Raw genomic sequence first — 18,250 nt, 5'->3', positions numbered from 1 at the left:
TAGTGCTGTCTAGTGTTCCTTGGTGCAAGAAGGCTGTGCTGTGCCTTACAGAGAAAATGTATGTGTGTTAAACAACTTTGTTCAGGCACGAGTTATTAGTGCTGTTGACCACAAATTCAGTGTTGATGAATCAGCATTATATACTAAATGAAGTATCTTTAAACAGCAACACGCATATAACAAGGTTATGAAACATTGGTTGATGAAACTGCTGTGACCAGATACTCACCTGTAATGGTTCAGTATTTGCTAGTTCATTGTTTGCGGGACTCTATAGAACTTAACTAGCGTGAGTAAGGGGAATTGACGGTAGTTTTTCAAAGCAATTTGAACCTCTTGTAAATTTATATTATAAATGCTGAAGTTCTTTTACGACATGTAAAGAAACTGTACAAACACTGCAGCGAGTATTATTCCTTTAACACTTTTGTGTTAAAAAGTGCTATTTAACCCAAACTTTATTTCTCTGCTCTAGTGTCTGTATTATTTTTACTTGGTACATACTGACAGCAGAATCTTCTGCATGGCATAAAAAGACTTTATGCTTCCAAGTCGCAAATAAGACCCTGAATTCCAGTTCTTTACAGAATAGTTGAACATGCTTGAGCAAATTATTTAATTTCTCTATTTCATTTTCCATATCTGTGAAATGGAGATAGTGAATACCTGCGCATCCCGGGGTCAGATACTATATTTACTAAACTAGTTTCTCTCCCCTTCTCTCTTATGAAACAGGTTTTTAGGAGGGTAACCTTGTTTCTCTTTAATTGCAAGTGATGTGGTGGTTAGTTTTCACATTACTGTGCTATATAACTTCCCCCCAAATTCTTATATTTAAATGATTGTCGGTTTCATCAGCAATTTTTTAAGAATACATTCTCACAACTAGAAGTAACTGGGCAAAAGAAGATAAAGATTTTTATGATTTTAAAAATATGTTACCGGGCTTCCCTGGTGGCGCAGTGGTTGAGAGTCCGCCTGCCGATGCAGGGGACACGGGTTCGTGCCCCGGTTCGGGAAGATCCCACATGCCGCGGAGCGGCTGGGCCCGTGAACCATGGCCGCTGAGCCTGCGCGTCCGGAGCCTGTGCTCCGCAATGGGAGAGGCCACAAGAGTGAGAGGCCCGCGTACCGAAAAAAAAAAAACAAAAATGTTACCATATTGCCTTCTAGAAGAGTTGTGACAATTTACAGTCCTACACAGTGTTCCAGGGTTCCCTTCCCACAAACCTTACAAAAAATGGGTATTATCATTTTTTAAACCTGTAAATCTGAGTGAAATTTTATTTCCTTAGTTTATATTACATTTCTTTGATTACTAGTGAAGCTGAACATTTTTTCATATGTTCCCTTCTTTTCTCATAATGAACGTTGCTGTGGAGAAGTCTGATGCTAGCCTGCTATTTCTCCCCGTATGGGTCACCTGATACGTCTGCCAGGTTACCTAATGGATTCTTTTCTTAACTTTGAATTTCAATAACTTCATTAGGATATGTCTTATTACCACTTTTACCTGCATACAAAGTGTCATTTTCTTATAAGATTTAATTTTCTGTTATTTCAAGAAAAAAATGTCTTAAATTATATGCTTAAATTGTTCAGTTTTTTTATTTCTGGGAATATTCCAATTATGTGTGTATCGGACTACATGTAGTATTGTGAATGTAGTCAATTCCAAAGAGCTTTTGTGCAAAAGGAAAGTGAAATTATCCATCTTATCCATTTTTAAAATCAGGATTTTTTTGTTTTATGTTGATGCTCTATAGGTTCCAACCAGTAAAGAGATCACTAGCCCATCCAGGGGACCAGTCCCACCATTAATTAGTCACACTGGAATCCTTCAGGCCCAGCAACAGGCAGTGCAGATAATGGCTGCCATTAAGGGTGGGCAGGCTTTTGTTGCTGCTACTTCAGAACAGGAAAAAAATACATTTGCATGTCCAGCCTCTCAGACCCAAAGGAAAGCCTCAGGAGGTATGAGAAAATCTTCTTTTTTTTAACTCACTTATTTAATAAATGAGGTTTTACCTTATTTTAAAAATGTTTCTTATGAAGTCCATATATTCCCCATTATAGTTAAGTCAATCACCTAGAGCTTTACATGAAATAATACGATTAGCTTGATATCTAAATCATTTATATTGTTTATCTCTGTACGCTAGGCAATAAAAGGTTGTATTTTGCATGCATTCTTACATGGAGCAAGTTGCTTTATAAACTATTTAAATTTGTTCTAGGTTATACTGGAGGTGGTTATTGGGACCCTTTTGTGTTTGCATTTTGTTTTCTTCAAGAAAAAAAATATATAGAGAGAGAGAGAGAGAGAGATCAAGCCTATAAATGAAGCATTGTGAAACTTTGAGTTGATGATTGAAATAAACTCATCATCTGAGACTAATGACATTAAAATTTACCTTTTCCTTTTTCTCTCATTCATTTTAAACTTCTTAGAAAATTCATGTACATCAGACAGCCTTCATGGGGATGTAGCTCTTTCAAAGGAAAATCCAACTGCAAAGCCAAACAGATCACACATTCCTGTGGAAAGTATTGCTTCTTTTCCTGTAAAGGTACTATAAACTAAGTCTGAAGATAAGAATTTTATTTCTAATTACCATCATATACCTGTATATAGAGCCCCTTGGAGAGTGGGTATATTCTTCTCTCCGAAGACCCCTAATTCAGATAAATGCCAAACCTATTGAAGAGAAATTTCAACCTTTTTTGGTTACCCTTAGATATAGTTATTTTCATATTATCATGGGATGTGTGCCTGTGTGTCACTTTTGGTTAATTTGGTTTTCCTATCCTTGGAAACATTAGGCATTTTTTCAGACCTAAAATATCTGTAGCTATGATTAATTTAAGCTGCCTCAGAGTTTTTCAGAGAAAAGTTTTACATTGGAATATGCCTTTCAAGCCACATCCAGTGAGGGGTGTATATGTGTACATATGTGAGAGAGACAAGGAGACAGAGAGACAGACCTTTAGAAAATAATGCCCACTAGTAATATGATAATACAACCTTTCCTCTTTAGTCAATTTTCCCCTACTTGTGGCAATGATTTTTTTTTCTTTTTACCAAATATTCTTTAGCAGAAAACTACCGGTCAGTTTTAAGGCTTTGTCCCTCCTAAAAGTGAGGTAGATTAACTCATCCTAGAATTCTTAGTCTTTTTAAGTCCGTCAAAAGGAATGCTCACCTTGTTTCTAGCTGGGATCGTTTTAATATTGAACATGCAAAGATTGTCATAAATTTAAGTCCAAACATTTCTCTTAATGAAAAGGTAACTGAAAGGCATTGGGACATATATTTGTTTTAAGAATAGTAAACTGGGACTTCCCTGGTGGTGCAGTGGTTAAGAATCCGCCTGCCAATGCAGGGAACACGGGTTCGAGCCCTAGTCCAGGAAGATCCCACATGCTGCGGAGCAACTAGGCCCGTGCGCCACAACTACTGAGCCCGCGTGCCTAGAGCCCGTGCTTCACAACGAGAGAAGCCACCGCAATCAGAAGCCTGCGCACCACAACAAAGAGTAGCCCCCGCTCGCCGCAACTAGAGAAAGCCCTCGCGCAGCAACGAAGACCCAATGCAGCCAAAAATAAATAAATAAATTTATAAAAAAAAGAATAGTAAACTGCACACCTTCTTATACGCTGATCAGAGGACCAAACCATGGTTCTAAGAATCTGGATATGGAAACAGCAAAGGGATTAGATGAGTAATCAGATCAGCCTTAATAATGGTGGACATACAGGCAGCTGTCCCCCTTCTCCCTTTTGTGAGTATAGATAATTTATGCCTTGCATTTACTCTACTTCTGATGAATTTAAAACTTGAAATTATTTTTAAATTTAATTTTGGATATAAAACTTAGCTAAGATAGTTATACTTTCATACACATAGTAGGAATGTTAAACAGAACACACATGTATTCTTCTTTTCTCTAATCAATTTTATATTTAACAAGATGTTGAAACATTAAGTGGCTCATCAGAAAAGGGCCATAGGAGAATCAGAATCCTCGTCCAAAGTACCTGATGAAGTAAGACAATGCTATGTCAACCTCTTTTTTGAGAAGTATTTGGGAGTTTATAAAACAGGATGAGGCTTTTAACAAGGTCAATACTAAACAATGTAATTTATCAGAAAACACACACACACACACACACACACACACACTCTTAGTAACTATTACTTTGACTAAAGAACTCATGAGGCACAACTAGCAAACAATTTTATTCAGTTTCTCTCCACTACTTTTTTGAAGCCAGGCTGTGGACCTAGTTTTTTTCTCCCTCTTGAATTACTTTTCTGGTCTTGGTAATTTGTAAAAAGTACTCTGGTTACTTTTTTTTTTTTTTAATAATTAAACTCTTTATGTTGGAGATTCATCAGGTTTTTTTAAAAATTAATTTATTTATTTTTGGTTGCATTGGGTCTTTGTTGCTATGTGCAGGCTTTCTCTAGTTGCAGCGAGCAGTGACTACTCTTTGTTGCGGTGCGCGGGCTTCTCATTGTGGTGGCTTCTCTTGTGGAGCATGGACTCTAGGTGCACAGGCTTCAGTAGTTGTGACACATGGGCTCAGTAGTTGTGGCTCGTGGACTCTAGAGCACAGGCTCAGTAGTTGTGGTGCACGGGCTTAGTTGCTCCGCAGCATGTGGGATCTTCCCAGCCCAGGGATTGAACCCATGTCCCCTGCATTGGCAGGCAGATTCTTAACCACTGTGCCATCAGGGAAGCCCCTGGTTACTTTTAGTGGTAAAACTGTCTTAGTCCTGAGATTTCATATCAAAGCAAGTAGTTTATTAATCTGAGTTGTGTCTCCCCCTTTATGTACTGTCTAGTGAGCCACAGTCCCCACCACTCCCTATTAGGCATACCTGCTACACTCATTTATAAGCCATGCCTGGTTTCTTGGCAGCACCTGTATTTGCAGTTCCTACTCAAAACCTTTTTCCCAAATTGAAACCTTTCAGATCAGTGGCAATAGCTGTAGCTCTCACCCCATGCATATTTTCAAAATCCAATGTGGAGTGGTGAGGATGGTGGCTTAGTAGATAGAATAAGTTCCATCTAAAGGTGGGCAGATACCTCTCGGCTCCATCTGATTATTGCAGTTTGGAAATTCAAGTTCAAAATGTACAGATTTCTAATCTTCCAATAATTTTTATCTTAAAATCTCTACTTAAAACACTGTTAGACAAATACATGTCTGAGCACTAGATTTGGGCTTTGTGCTGCCCTTCCTCTGACTGAGGTGAATTCAGATGACTCTGGAGGTTATTTTAAAAGACCATGGGTGGTTGAAACAAGAGGCAGATTTCAGATCGACATGAAAAAGACCTTTGTAACTGATATGCTGTCCATAAAACAGATTCACAAAACAGTGAGCTGCCAGTTGCTAAGTGTTTGGGATATAAGCTAACTTGTCATCACAACAGGAGATTCATGCATTAGGAGTGAGGAAGGGTCAATTTAAGGATTCTTTTGATTAACAGCTTTATTGAGATATGATTCACATACCCTACAATTCATCCATTTAACATATATAGTTCAGTAACTTCAGTATATTCACAGGGTTGTGCGATCACTGTCACAATTAATTTAAATACATTTCCATCGCCCCCAAAAGACACCGTTTACCCTTCATCTGCCATTCCCCCACTCCTCCATATCTCCCAGCCCTAGGAAACTACTAATTTACTCTCTATTTCTATTTATTTGCCTATTCTAGACATTTCATGGAAATGGAATCATATAATATGTGGTTCTTTTGTGACTGGCGTAATGTTTTCCCCTAGCATAATGTTGTCAAGGGTCATCCACGTTACAGCATGTGTCATTGCTGAGTAATATTCTGTTTTATGGATATACACATTTTATTTCTCCATTCACTAGTTGATGGACATTGGGATTATTTCCATTTGGGGCTATTATGAATAACAAACATTTGTACAGAATGTTTATTTGTATTTGTGTACAAGTTTTTGTGTGGACAAATAGTAACATTACCCTTAAGCATATTTCTAGGAGTAAAATTGCTGGGTTATATGCTAGTTCTACATTTAGCTTTTTGTGGAACTAACAAACTGTTTTCCAAAGTGACTATATCACTACATTCCCACCAACAACATACAGGGGTTCTGGTTTCTCCACATCCTTGCCAGCACTTGTTATTATCTGTCTTCTTTCTAGCTATCCTAGTGTGTATGAAGTGGTAGCTCATTTGTAGTTTTGAATTGCATTTCCCTACCAACTAACGATGTTGAACATACTTTCATATACCTGTTGGCCATTTGTATATCTTCTTGCAGAAATGTCTATTCAAATCCTTTGCCCATATTTTGCGTTATTTGTCTTCTTACTGTTGAGTTATAAGAGTTGTTTATGTATTCTGGATACAAGTCTCTTAGATAAAACATTGGCAAATATTTTTTCTTTTCTGTGGGTTGTCTTCTCACTTTCTTGATGGTATCAGTTGCAGCACAAAGTTTTTCACCATGATGTATTCCAATTTATTTTTCTTCTGTTGCTTGTGCTTTTGGTATCATATGTAAGAAAACTAGGTCACAAAGAGTTATTTCTTTTTTTTTCCTAAGAGATGGAAAGTTTTAGTTTTTACACTTAGGTGTATGATCTGTTTTGAGCTGAGTTTTGCATAATGTGTGAGGTAGTGGGTCCAACTTCATTCTTTTGAATGTGGATATCCAGTTATACCACCATTTGTTGAAAAGACTATTTTTCCTTATTAAATTTTTGTGTCATTTTTGTTAGAAATCAGTTGTAAATATAAGAGTAACTGACCATAAATTCTGAGCTCTGGTTCTCTTGCTTTGATCTCTATTTCTGTCCTCATGCCAGTACTACACAGTCTTAATTACTGTAGCTTTGTAGTAAGTATTGAAATTAGAAGTGTGAGTTATTAAAATTTGTTGTTCTTTTTCAAGAACGTTTTGGTCCCTGGCATATCCATATAACTTTTAGGATCAGCTTGTATTTTCTGCAAAAATATCAAGTTAGGATTTTGATAGAGATTGTTCTGAATCAGTAGATCAATTTGTGGAGTATTACCATTTAACAATATTAGGTCTTGTGAGCCATGAACATGGGATGTCTTTGCATTTATTTAGATCTTTAGATCCTTTCAACAGTTTTTGTAGTTTTTCAGAGTACAAGTCTTGAACTGCTTTTGTTAAACTTATTCCTAGGTGTTTTAATCTTTTTAATGCTATTGTAAATGGAATTGTTTTTGTAATTTTATTTTCAAATTATTCATTACAAGTGTGGAAAAATACAATTGATTTCTGATCTTGTATCTTGCAACTTTGCTGTACTTGTTTATTAGTTCTAATCATTTTTATTGAGTTCCTTGGAAGTTTCTTTATGAAAGATTATATCTTCTATAAATAGAGTTTTATTTTTTTCTTTCCAATGTGGGTACTTTTATTTCATTTTCTTGGCTAATTTCTCTAGGCATAAACTCCAGTATGATATTGAATAGAAGTGATAAGAGGAGCCATGCTTATCTCTTTCCTCATTCTAGGAGAAAAACTTTCAGCCTTTCTTCATTAAGTGCAATAGTAACTGTGGGTTTTTTATACGTGTCCCTTCTGTTTCATCTAAATTTTCTGATTTATTGGCATATAGTTGTTCATAGTATTCCTTTATAATTCTTTTTATTTCTGAAAGTTCTATAATGATGTCTTCTTTCATTATTGATTTTATTATTTATTTATTTTTTTTTATGGCTGCATTGGGTCTTCGCTGCTGTGTGTGGGCTTTCTCTAGTTGCAGTGAGCAGGGGCTACTCTTCATTGTGGTGCACAGCCTTCTCATTGCGGTGACATCTCGTTGTAGAGCACAAGCTCTAGGGCATGCGGGCTTCAGTAGCTGTGGCACATGGGCTTAGTTGCTCTGCAGCATGTGTGATCTTCCCAGAACAGGGCTTGAACCCATGTCTCCTGCATTGGCAGGTGGATTCTTAACCACTGCGCCACCAGGAAAGCCCTCATTTATTTTAATAATTTGAGCCTTCTCTTTTCTTGGTCAATCTAGCTAAAGTTTTATCTATTTGGTTGATCTTTTCAAAGAATGAACTTTTAGTTTTTATGATTATCTCATTTTTAATTCTTTATTTTACTTATTTCCACTCTAATCTTTATTATTTGATTCCTTTTGCATTCTTTGGGTTTAGTTTCCCATTAAAATTCTAGTTGCTTAAGGTGGAAGGCAAATTTACTGATTTGAGATCTTTTTAATATAGCGATTTACAATATTAATTTTACTCTAAGCACTATAGGTGCATCCTATATGTTTCATTATGTTGTGTTTCCATTTTCATTCATCTCAAAGAACTTTTAAGTTTCCCTTTTATTTTTTTATACATCTTTATTGGAGTATAATTGCTTCACAATGTTGTGTTAATTTCTGCCGTACAACAAAGTGAATCAGCTATATGCACACACATATCCCCATATCCCCTCCCTCTTGAGCCTCCCTCCCACCCTCCCTATCCCACCCCTCTAGGTGGTCAGAAAGCACCAAACTGATCTCCCTGTGCTATGCAGCAGCTTCCCACCAGCCATCCGTTTTACATTTGGTAGTGTATTTATGTCAGTGATACTCTCACTACATCCCAACCACCCATTCCCCCCGTCTCCTCAAGTCTGTTCTCAACGTCTGCATTGTTATCCCTGCCCTACCACTAGGTTCATCAGTACCATTTTTCTAGATTCCATATATATGCATTAGCATATGGTATTTGTTTTTCTCTTTTTGACTTACTTCACTCTGTATGGCAGAGTCTGGGTCCATCCACCTCACTACAAATAATTCAGTTTCATTCCTTTTTATGGCAGAGCGATATTCCATTGTATATATGTGCCATATCTTCTTTATCCATTTGTCTGTCGATGGACATTTGGGTTGTTTCCATGTTCTGGCTATTGTAAATAGTGCTGCAGTGAACATTGTGGTACATGTCTCTTTTAGAATTATGGTTCTCTCAGGGTATATGTCCAGTAGTAGGATATGGTCCTACTGGGTCATATGGTACTTCTATTTTTAGTTTTTTAAGGAATCACCATACTGATCTCCATAGTGGCAGTATCAATTTATATTCCCACCAGCAGTGCAGGAGGGTTCCCTTTTCTCCACACCCTCTCCAGCATTTCTTGTTTCTAGATTTTTTGATGATGGCCATTCTGACTGGTGTGAGGTGATACCTCATTGTAGTTTTGATTTACATTTCTCTAATGATTAGTGATGTTGAGGATCTTTTCATGTATTTGTTGGCCATCTGTATGTCTTCTTTGGAGAAATATCTATTTAGGTCTTCTGCCCATTTTTGGATTGGGTGGTTTTTCTGATATTGAGCTGCATGAGCTGCTTGTATATTTTGGAGATTAATCCTTTGTCCATTGCTTTATTTGCAAATATTTTCTCTCATTCTGAGGGTTGTCTTTTCTCTTGTTTATGGTTTCCTTTGCTGTACAAAAGCTTTTAAGTTTCATTAGGTCCCATTTGTTTATTTTTATTTCCATTTCTCTAGGAGGTGGGTCAAAAAGGATCTTGCTGTGATTTATGTCATAGAGTGTTCTGCCTATGTTTTCCTCTAAGAGTTTTATAGTGTCTGGCCTTATATTTAGGTCTTTAATCCATTTTGAGTTTATTTTTGTGTATGATGTTAGGGAGTGTTCTAATTTCATTCTTTTACATGTAACTGTTCAGTTTTCTCAGCACCACTTATTGAAGAGACTGTCTTTTCTCCATTGTATAGTCTTGCCTCCTTTATCAAATATAAGGTGACCATATGTGTGTGGATTTATTTCTGGACTTTCTATCCTGTTCCATTGATCTATATTTCTGTTTTTGTGCCAGTACCATATTGTCTGGATTACTGTAGCTTTGTAGTATAGTCTGAAGTCTGGGAGCCTGATTACTCCAGCTCCGTTTTTTTCCCTCAAGATTGATTTGGCTATTTGGGGTCTTTTGTGTTTCCATACAAATTGTAAAATTTTTTGTTCTAGTTCTGTGAAAAATGTCATTGGTAATTTGATAGGGATTGCATTGAATCTGTAGATTGCTTTGGGTAGTAGGGTCATTTTCACAATGTGGATTCTTCTAATCCAAGAACATGGTATATATCTCCATCTGTTTGTATCATCTTTGATTTCTTGCATCACTGTCTTGTAGTTTTCTGAGTAAAGGTTTTTTGCACCTTAGGTAGGTTTATTCCTACTTATTTTATTCTTTTTTTTGCAGTGGTAAATGGGAGTGTCTCCTTAATTTCTCTTCCTCATTTTCCATTGTTAGTGTGTAGGAATGCAAGAGATTTCTGTGCATTTTGTGTCCTGCTACTTTACCAATTCATCAGTTAGCTCGAATAGTTTTCTGCTGGCACCTTTAGGATTTTCTATGTATAGTATCATGTCATCTGCAAACAGTGACAGCTTTACTTCTTTTCCATTTTGGATTCCTTTTATTTCTTTTTCTTCTCTGATGGCCATGGCTAAAACTTCCAAAACTATGTCAAATAATGGTGAGAGTGGAAATCCTTGTCTTCCTCCTGATCTTAGAGAAAATGGTTTCAGTTTTCCACCATTGAGAATGATGTTGGCTTTGGGTTTGTCATATATGGCCTTTAGTATGTTGAGGTAGGTTCCCTCTATGTGCACTTTCTGGAGAGTTTTTATCATAAATGGGTGTTGAATTTTGTCAGAAGGTTTTTCTGCATCTATTGAGGTGATCATATGGATTTTATTCTTCAATTTGTTACTATGGTGTATCATATTGATTGATTTGCGTATATTGAAGAATCCTTGCATTCCTGGGATAAACCCCAGTTGATCATGGTGCATGAGCCTTTTAATGTGCTGTTGGATTCTGTTTGCGGGTATTTTGTTGAGGATTTTTGCATCCATATTCATCAGTGATATTGGCCTGTAATTTTCTTTTTTTTTTTCTTTTTCTTTTTTTTTTTTTTTTGCGTTACACGGGCCTCTCACTGTTGTGGCCTCTCCCATTGCGGAGCACAGGCTCTGGACACCCAGGCTCAGTGGCCATGGCTCACGGGCCCAGCCACTCCGCGGCATGTAGGATCTTCCCGGACCAGGGCACAAACCCATGTCCCCTGCATCGCCAGGCGGACTCAACCACTGCACCACCAGGAAAGCCCCTGTAATTTTCTTTTGTTGTGACATCATTGTCTGGTTTTGGTATCAGGGTGATGGTGGCCTCATAGAATGAGTTTGGGAGCATTCCTCCCTCTGCTATATTTTGGAAGGGTTTGAGAAGGATAGGTGTTAGCTCTTTAAATGTTTGATAGAATTCACCTGTGAAGCCATCTGGCCCTGAGCTTGTTTGTTGGAAGAATTTTAATCACAGTTTCAATTTCAGTGCTTGTGATCAGTCTGTTCATATTTGCTATTTCTTCCTGGTTCAGTCTCAGAAGGTTGTACTTTTCTAAGAATTTGTCCATGTCTTCCAGGTTGTCCATTTTATTGGCATAGAGTTGCTTGTAGTAGTCTCTCTCATGAGCCTTTGTATTTCTGCAGTGTCAGTTGTTACTTCTCCTTTTTTGTTTCTAATTCTGTTGATTTGAGTCTTCTCCCTTTTTTTCCTGATGAGTCTGGCTAATGGTTTATCAATTTTGTTTATCTTCTCAAAGAACCAGCCAGCTTTTAGTTTTATTGATCTTTGCTGTTGTTTCCTTCATTTCTTTTTCATTTATTTCTGATCCGATCTTTATGATTTCTTTCTTTCGGCTAACTTTGGGGTATTTTTGGTTCTTTAATTGCTTTAGGTTTAAGGTTAGGTTGTTTATTTGAGATTTTTCTTGTTTCTTGAGGTAGGATTGTATTGCTATACATTTCCCTCTTAGAACTGCTTTTGCTGCATCCCATAGGTTTTGGGTCATCATGTTTTCATTGTCATTTGTTTCTAGATATTTTTGGATTTCCTCTTTGATGTCATCAGTGGTCTCTTGGTTATTTAGTAATGTATTGTTTAGCCTCCATGTGTTTGTGTTTTTCACGGGTTTTTTTCCCTGTAATTAATTTCTAATCTCACAGCATTGTGGTCAGAAAAGATGCTTGATATGATTTCAGTTTTCTTAAATTTACTGAGGCTTGATTTGTGACCCAGGATGTGAACTATCCTGGAGAATGTTCCATGCACACTTGAGAAGAAAGTGTAATCTGATGTTTTTGGATGGAATGTCCTATAAATATCAGTTAAATCTATCTGATCTCTTTTGTCTGATTTAAAGCTATCTGATTTAAAGCTTGTGTTCCCTTATTAATTTTATGTTTGGATGATCTGTCCATTGGTGTAAGTGAGGTGTTAAAGTCCCCCACTATTATTATGTTACTGTCTATTTCCTCTCTTATAGCTGTTAACAGTTGCCTTATGTATTGAGGTGCTCCTATGTTGGGTGCATATATATTTATAATTGTTATATCTTCTTCTTGGATTGATCCCTTGATCATTATGTAGTGTCCCTCCTTTTCTCTTGTAGCTTTCTTTATTTTAAAGTCTATTTTATCTGATACGAGTATTGCTCCTCCAGCTTTCATTTGATTTCCATTTGAATGGAATATCTTTTTCCATCCACTCACTTTCAGTCAGTATGTTTCCCTAGGTCTGAAGTGGGTCTCTTGTAGACAGCATATATATGAGTCTTGTTTTTGTATCCATTCAGCAAGCCTGTGTCTTTTGGTTGGAGCATTTACTCCATTCACATTTAAGGTAATTATTGATATGTATGTTCCTATTACCATTTTCTTAATTGTTTTGGGTTTGTTTTTGTAGGTCCTTTTCTTCTCTTGTGTTTCCCACTTAGAGAAGTTCCTTTAGCATGTGTTGTAGAGCTGGTTTGGTGGTGCTGAATTCTCTTAGCTTTTGCTTGTCTGTAAAGCTTTTGATTTCTCCTTCAAATCTGAATGAGATCCTTGCTGAGTAGAGTAATCTTGGTTGTAGGTTTTTCCCTTTCATCACTTTAAGTATATCATGCCACTCCCTTCTTACTTACAGAGTTTCTGCTGAAAAATCAGCTGATAACCTTATGGGGATTCCCTTGTATGTTATTTGTTGCCTTTCCCTTGCTGCTTTTAATATTTTTTCTTTGTATTTAATTTTTGATAGTTTGATTAATATGTGTCTCAGTGTGTTTCTCCTTGGATTTATCCTGTATGGGACTCTCTGCACTTCCTGGACTTGATTGACTATTTCCTTCCCCATGTTAGGGAAGTTTTCAACTCTAATCTCTTCAAATATTTTCTCAGACCCCTTCTTTTTCTCTTCTTCTTCTGGGACCTCTACAATTGTAATGTTGGTGCATTTACTGTTGTCCCAGAGGTCTCTGAGACTTTACTCAATTCTTTTCATTCTTCTTTCTTTATTCTGCTCTGCGGCAGTTATTTCCACCATTCTGTCTTCCAGGTCACTTATCCATTCTTCTGCCTCAGTTATTCTGCTATTGATTCCTTCTAGAGTATTTTAAATTTCAGTTATTGTGTTGTTCATCACTGCTTGTTTGTTCTTTAGTTCTTCTAGGTCCTTGTTAAATATATCTTGTATTTTCTCCATTCTATTTCCAAGATTTTGGATCATCTTTACTGTCCTCACTCTGAATTCTTTTTCTGGTTGACTGCCTATCTCCTCTTCATTTGTTTGGTCTTGTGGGTTTTTACCTTGCTCCTTCATCTGCTGCATATTTCTGTGTCTTATTTTAACTTACTGTGTCTGGGGTCTCCTTTCTAAAGGCTGCAGGGTCATACTTCCTCTTACTTCTGTTGTCTGTGCCTAGTGGGTGAGTTTGGTTCAGTGGCTTGTGTAGACTCCCTGGTTGGGGGGACTGGAGCCTATGTTCTGGTGGGTGAAGCTGGATCTTGTTCCTCTGATGGGCAGGGCTGCATCTGGTGGTGTGTTTTGCAGTGTCTTTGAGCTTAGTATGACTTTAGGTAGACTGTCTGCTAATGGGTGGGGTTGTGTTCCTGTTTTGCTAGTTGTTTGCTGTGAGGCATCCAGCACTGGAGCTTGCTGGCCGTTGGGTGGAGCTGGGTCTTTGTATTGAGACAGAGACCTCTGGGAGAGCACTCACTGATTAATATTCCATGGGGCTGGGAATTCTCTGGTGGTCTGACATCCTGGATTCGGCTCTCCCACCCGCAAGGCTCTGGCCTGATCCCCAGCCAGACCATCAAGACCCTGCAAGCCACACGGTGTGGAAGAAAAGGAAGAAGAAAAACAAAATCATAAAGAAAAAACAAAAAAGAACCCAAACAAACAGACAAAACCCCAAGACAAATGGTGAAAGCAAAGCTAAACAGACAAAATCACACAAAGAAACATACACACAGGCACTCACAAAAAGAAAAACAAAAGAAGAGAAAACAAAGAAGAGAGCAACCAAACCAATAAACAAATCCAAAACCAAAACAAACACTAAAAACTAACAAAAACATAAAAGCAGAAACAAATCAAATGCAGAAAGCAAACTAAAAAAGGCACTGAAAACATAAAACAAATACAAAAATGATAAAATGTAAAGATGAAAGATGAAAACAAAAGGAAAAAATACAAAATGACAGAGTAGTAAAGTAAAAATAGAAAAATATAAAATACAGTTAAAAAAGAAAACAAAGCAAAAGAAAGAAAATAACAAACACAAGCAAAAAACACAATATAATATAAAAGTACAGTAGAATTAGGTAAAACAATTAAGTAAAATATATTTTAAAAATAAAAGCATAAAAAGAAAAGTAAATTAAAAAGTTAAATTAAAAAAATAATAATAAAAAAAGAAGAACAGAACCAAAAAAAAAAGTAGTGGTATTTTCCTGTGGCCTTAGTTGTCAGTGTCCTTGGCCGCATAGTGAGCCACAGACAATCCCTGCTTCCCCAGGAAGCCCTCTGGTACCTCTAGGTGGGTCTCTGGACCTATTGTGGGCACTGTGGGGCCAGCTCAGACTCTGACCTGGCCTTAGTCCTGCGTGTACTTGCCCCCAAAGTCCACAGTTGTCCCCAAAGTCCACAGCCTCAATTGTGGGAACACTCATTGTCTATTCAGGTACTCCACAGATGCAGCGTTTACCCAGCTGATTGCGGGGATTTGATCACTGCTCCTGAGCTGCCTGGGGAGACTTCCCTTTCTCTTCTTTGGTCGCACTGCCCCTGGGGTTCAGCTTTGGTTTTGGCCCCGCCTCTGCATGTAGCTGCCCTTAGGCGTCTGTTCCCCATCCAGGCAAGAGGGGGTGAAAGCAGCAGCTGATTAGGGCTCACTTGCTCAGGCTGCGGGGAGAGGGATATAGCAGTCATAATTGGGATGTGTGGGGAGTGCCTGCAGTGGCAGAGGCTGGTGTGAAGTTGCAAGAGCCTAAGGAGGTGCGCCACGCATTCTCCCGGGGACGTTGGCCCTGGTTCGCAGGACCCTCAGCAGTGGCAGGCTGCACCGGCTGCCGGGAAGTTGTGGGCAGGTACCTGCCTTGCACACAGGACCCTTGGTGGCAGTGGCAGCAGCCTCTGGGGTCCGAGATAACAGCCACAGCTCACGCTTGTGCCCATGTAGGCTTTGCCCTACCATCTGTGAGCACACAGAGAGAGAAGCTCTTCTGACAGGGCTGCCCCTCTCCTCACACACCCCACAACAAAGGTCTCCTGCCTCTCTGGCAGGCCTAGGTTTTTTCCCAGACTCCCTCCCAGCTAGCTGTGGTGCACCAGCCCCCCCAAGGCTGTCCTCACGCAGCCAACCCCAGTCCTCTCCCAGGGGTCTGACCTCCGAAGCCCAAGCCTCAGCACCTAGCTCCCACGTTCCCCTGCAAGTGAGCTGGCAAGTGTCTCAGGCTGGTGAGTGCTGGTCAGCACTGATTCTCCCTCGGCACTCCACACCTCTGTTGTTGCCTCTCCTCCGAGGCTCTGAAGCTCCCCCGTCCCGTCCCCACCAGTGAGGGGGCTTCCTAGTGTGTGGAAACTTTTCATCCTTCACAGCTCCCTTCCAGAGGGGCAGGTCCTGTCCCAATTTCATTGTCTCTTCTTTTCTTTTTTCTTTTGCCCTACCCAGTTACATGGGGATTTTCTCACCTTTTTGGAAGTCTAATGTCCCCTACCAGGATTCATGTAGATGTATTTTTGATGTATTTGTGGGGAGGAAGGTGATCTCCATGTCTTACTCTTCCGCCATCTGGCAGGTCTCTCCCCTAAGTTTCCCTTTTATTCCTCCTTTGACCTGTTCATTATTTAGGAATGTGTAATTCAATTTTCACATATTAATGAATTTCCAAAATATCCTGCTGTTGATTTATAATATAGTACCATTGTGGTCAGAGAACATACGTTGTATGATTTCAGTCCTTTTAAATTTATTGAGGATTGTTTTATGACCTAACATAGGATCTGCCCTAGAAAATGTCCCATGTGTACTTGAAAAGTACATGTATTCTGTTCTTGTTGTGTGGCATATTCAATAGATGTCTATTAGGTATAATTGCTTCATAGTTTTGTTGAAGTATTCCATTTTTTTCTTGATATTCTGACTTGTATCCATTATTGAAAGTGTGGCATTGAAGTTTCTGATTGTTGAATTGTTGTTTCTCCAATTCTATCAGTTTTTGTTTTGTGTATTTTGGTGCTCTGGTATAAGATGCATATTTGTTTATAGTCATTATGTCTTTCTGATAGATTAACACTCTTCTCATTATAAAATGTCTCTCTTTGTCTCTAGTGACAATTTCTCTTTTAAAGATTATACTGTCTGACGTTAGTGCAGCCACTCCAGCTATCTTTAATTAGTGCTTACAAAGTATCTCTCTTTTCTTCCTTTTGCTTTCAACCTATTTGGTCTTGAATTTAGTGTGTGTCTTGTAGACAGCATACAGTTGACCCATATTTCCCCCCATTCTTCCAAATGTAAATGGAGTGTTTAATCCATTCACATTTAATGCAGTGACTCATAACTAATAAAGTAGGATTTATTGATACATCATCCATTTTGCAATGTGATTTTTATGTCTTGTGTCTTTTTATTTCCTCTACAATTATTGCTTTGTTTTGGGTTAAATATTTTCTAGTATACCATTTAAATGCCCATGTCATTTCTTTGACTATATCTTTTGAATTATTTTCTTAATGTTTATAGTAAGGATTACAATTACCATCTTAATTTGTGACAATCTGGTTCAAACTAAAACTAACTTAATTTCAATAGTATTCAAAAATTTACTCCAGTATATTTCTTTCTACCCCTCCTTTATACCATTACTGTCATATAAATTACATCGTTATATATTATAAAACCTGTAATTCAATTTTATAATTCTTGCTTTATGTTATTGTCTCTTAAAATAGATGAAGAAGAAATAAATTACAAACAAATACATATTTATTCTCATATATTTTCCTGTGAAGTTACATTTACCAGTGTTCTTTATTTCTTCATGTGGATTCAAATTACCGTCTAGTGTCCTTCTCAGACTGAAGGAATCCCTTTAGCAATTCTTGCAGGATAGATCTGCTAATGACAAATTCCCTGAGAGTTTATCTGGGAATGTCTTCATTTCTCCTCCATTGTAAGGAAGAGTTTAGTTGAGTACAGAATTCTTGGTTAACAGTCTTTTTCTTTCAACACTTTGAGATGTCATTCCACTGCCTCCATGGTTTCTGATGAGAAATCAGCTTTAATCTTATTAAAGATCCTTTGTACATAATGTCATTTTTCTCTTACTATTGATATTTTCAAAATTTTCTTTTTGTCTTTGACTTTCATCAGTTTGACTGTGACATGTCTAAGTGTGGCTCTCTGTGAATAAGTTCTACTTGGAGTTTGTTGAGCTTCATGGATGTATGGGTTAATATTTTACATAATATTGGGGACGTTTTTGGCAATTATTTCTTCAATATTTTTTCTGCTCCTTTCTCCTTTTCCTGTGGAACTCACATTATGTGAATATAGGTATGTTTGTTTGATGGTGTCCCACAGGCATCTGAGGCTTTGTTCATTTTATCTTGTTCTTTTTTCTTCTCCTGAAGCTGAATAATCTCTATTGGTCTATCTTTAGGTTCACTGATTATTTCTTCTTCTAGCTCATATCTGGGGTTGAGCCCCTATGGTGAATTGTTCATGTAATTTTTGTACTTTTTAACTCCAGAACTTCAATTTTTTTTCTATTTTTATTTCTCTTTATTGGTACTATTTGATGAAACATCATTTTCACACTTTCCTTTAATTCTCTAGACATCATTCCATTAAT

The 18,250-nt window shown here is 37.7% G+C and overlaps 1 protein-coding gene across 1 annotated transcript in view; it reads left to right on the top strand.

Moving 5' to 3' along the window:
• LOC132427422 (RNA exonuclease 1 homolog) overlaps window positions 1-18,250 on the top strand; it is a 44,673-nt gene that overhangs the window by 6,165 nt on the left and 20,258 nt on the right. Inside the window, exons 4-5 of the mRNA XM_060014865.1 lie at window positions 1,767-1,974; window positions 2,452-2,570. Of these exons, the coding sequence (XP_059870848.1) occupies window positions 1,767-1,974; window positions 2,452-2,570 (327 nt within the window). The remainder of the gene's footprint in view (window positions 1-1,766; window positions 1,975-2,451; window positions 2,571-18,250) is intronic.

The sequence above is a fragment of the Delphinus delphis genome, chromosome 6 (assembly GCF_949987515.2).
Source record: "Delphinus delphis chromosome 6, mDelDel1.2, whole genome shotgun sequence".
Lineage (NCBI taxonomy): Eukaryota > Metazoa > Chordata > Mammalia > Artiodactyla > Delphinidae > Delphinus > Delphinus delphis.
Note: the sequence above shows the minus strand (reverse complement) of the source record. Positions and strands in the feature narration are given on the sequence as shown.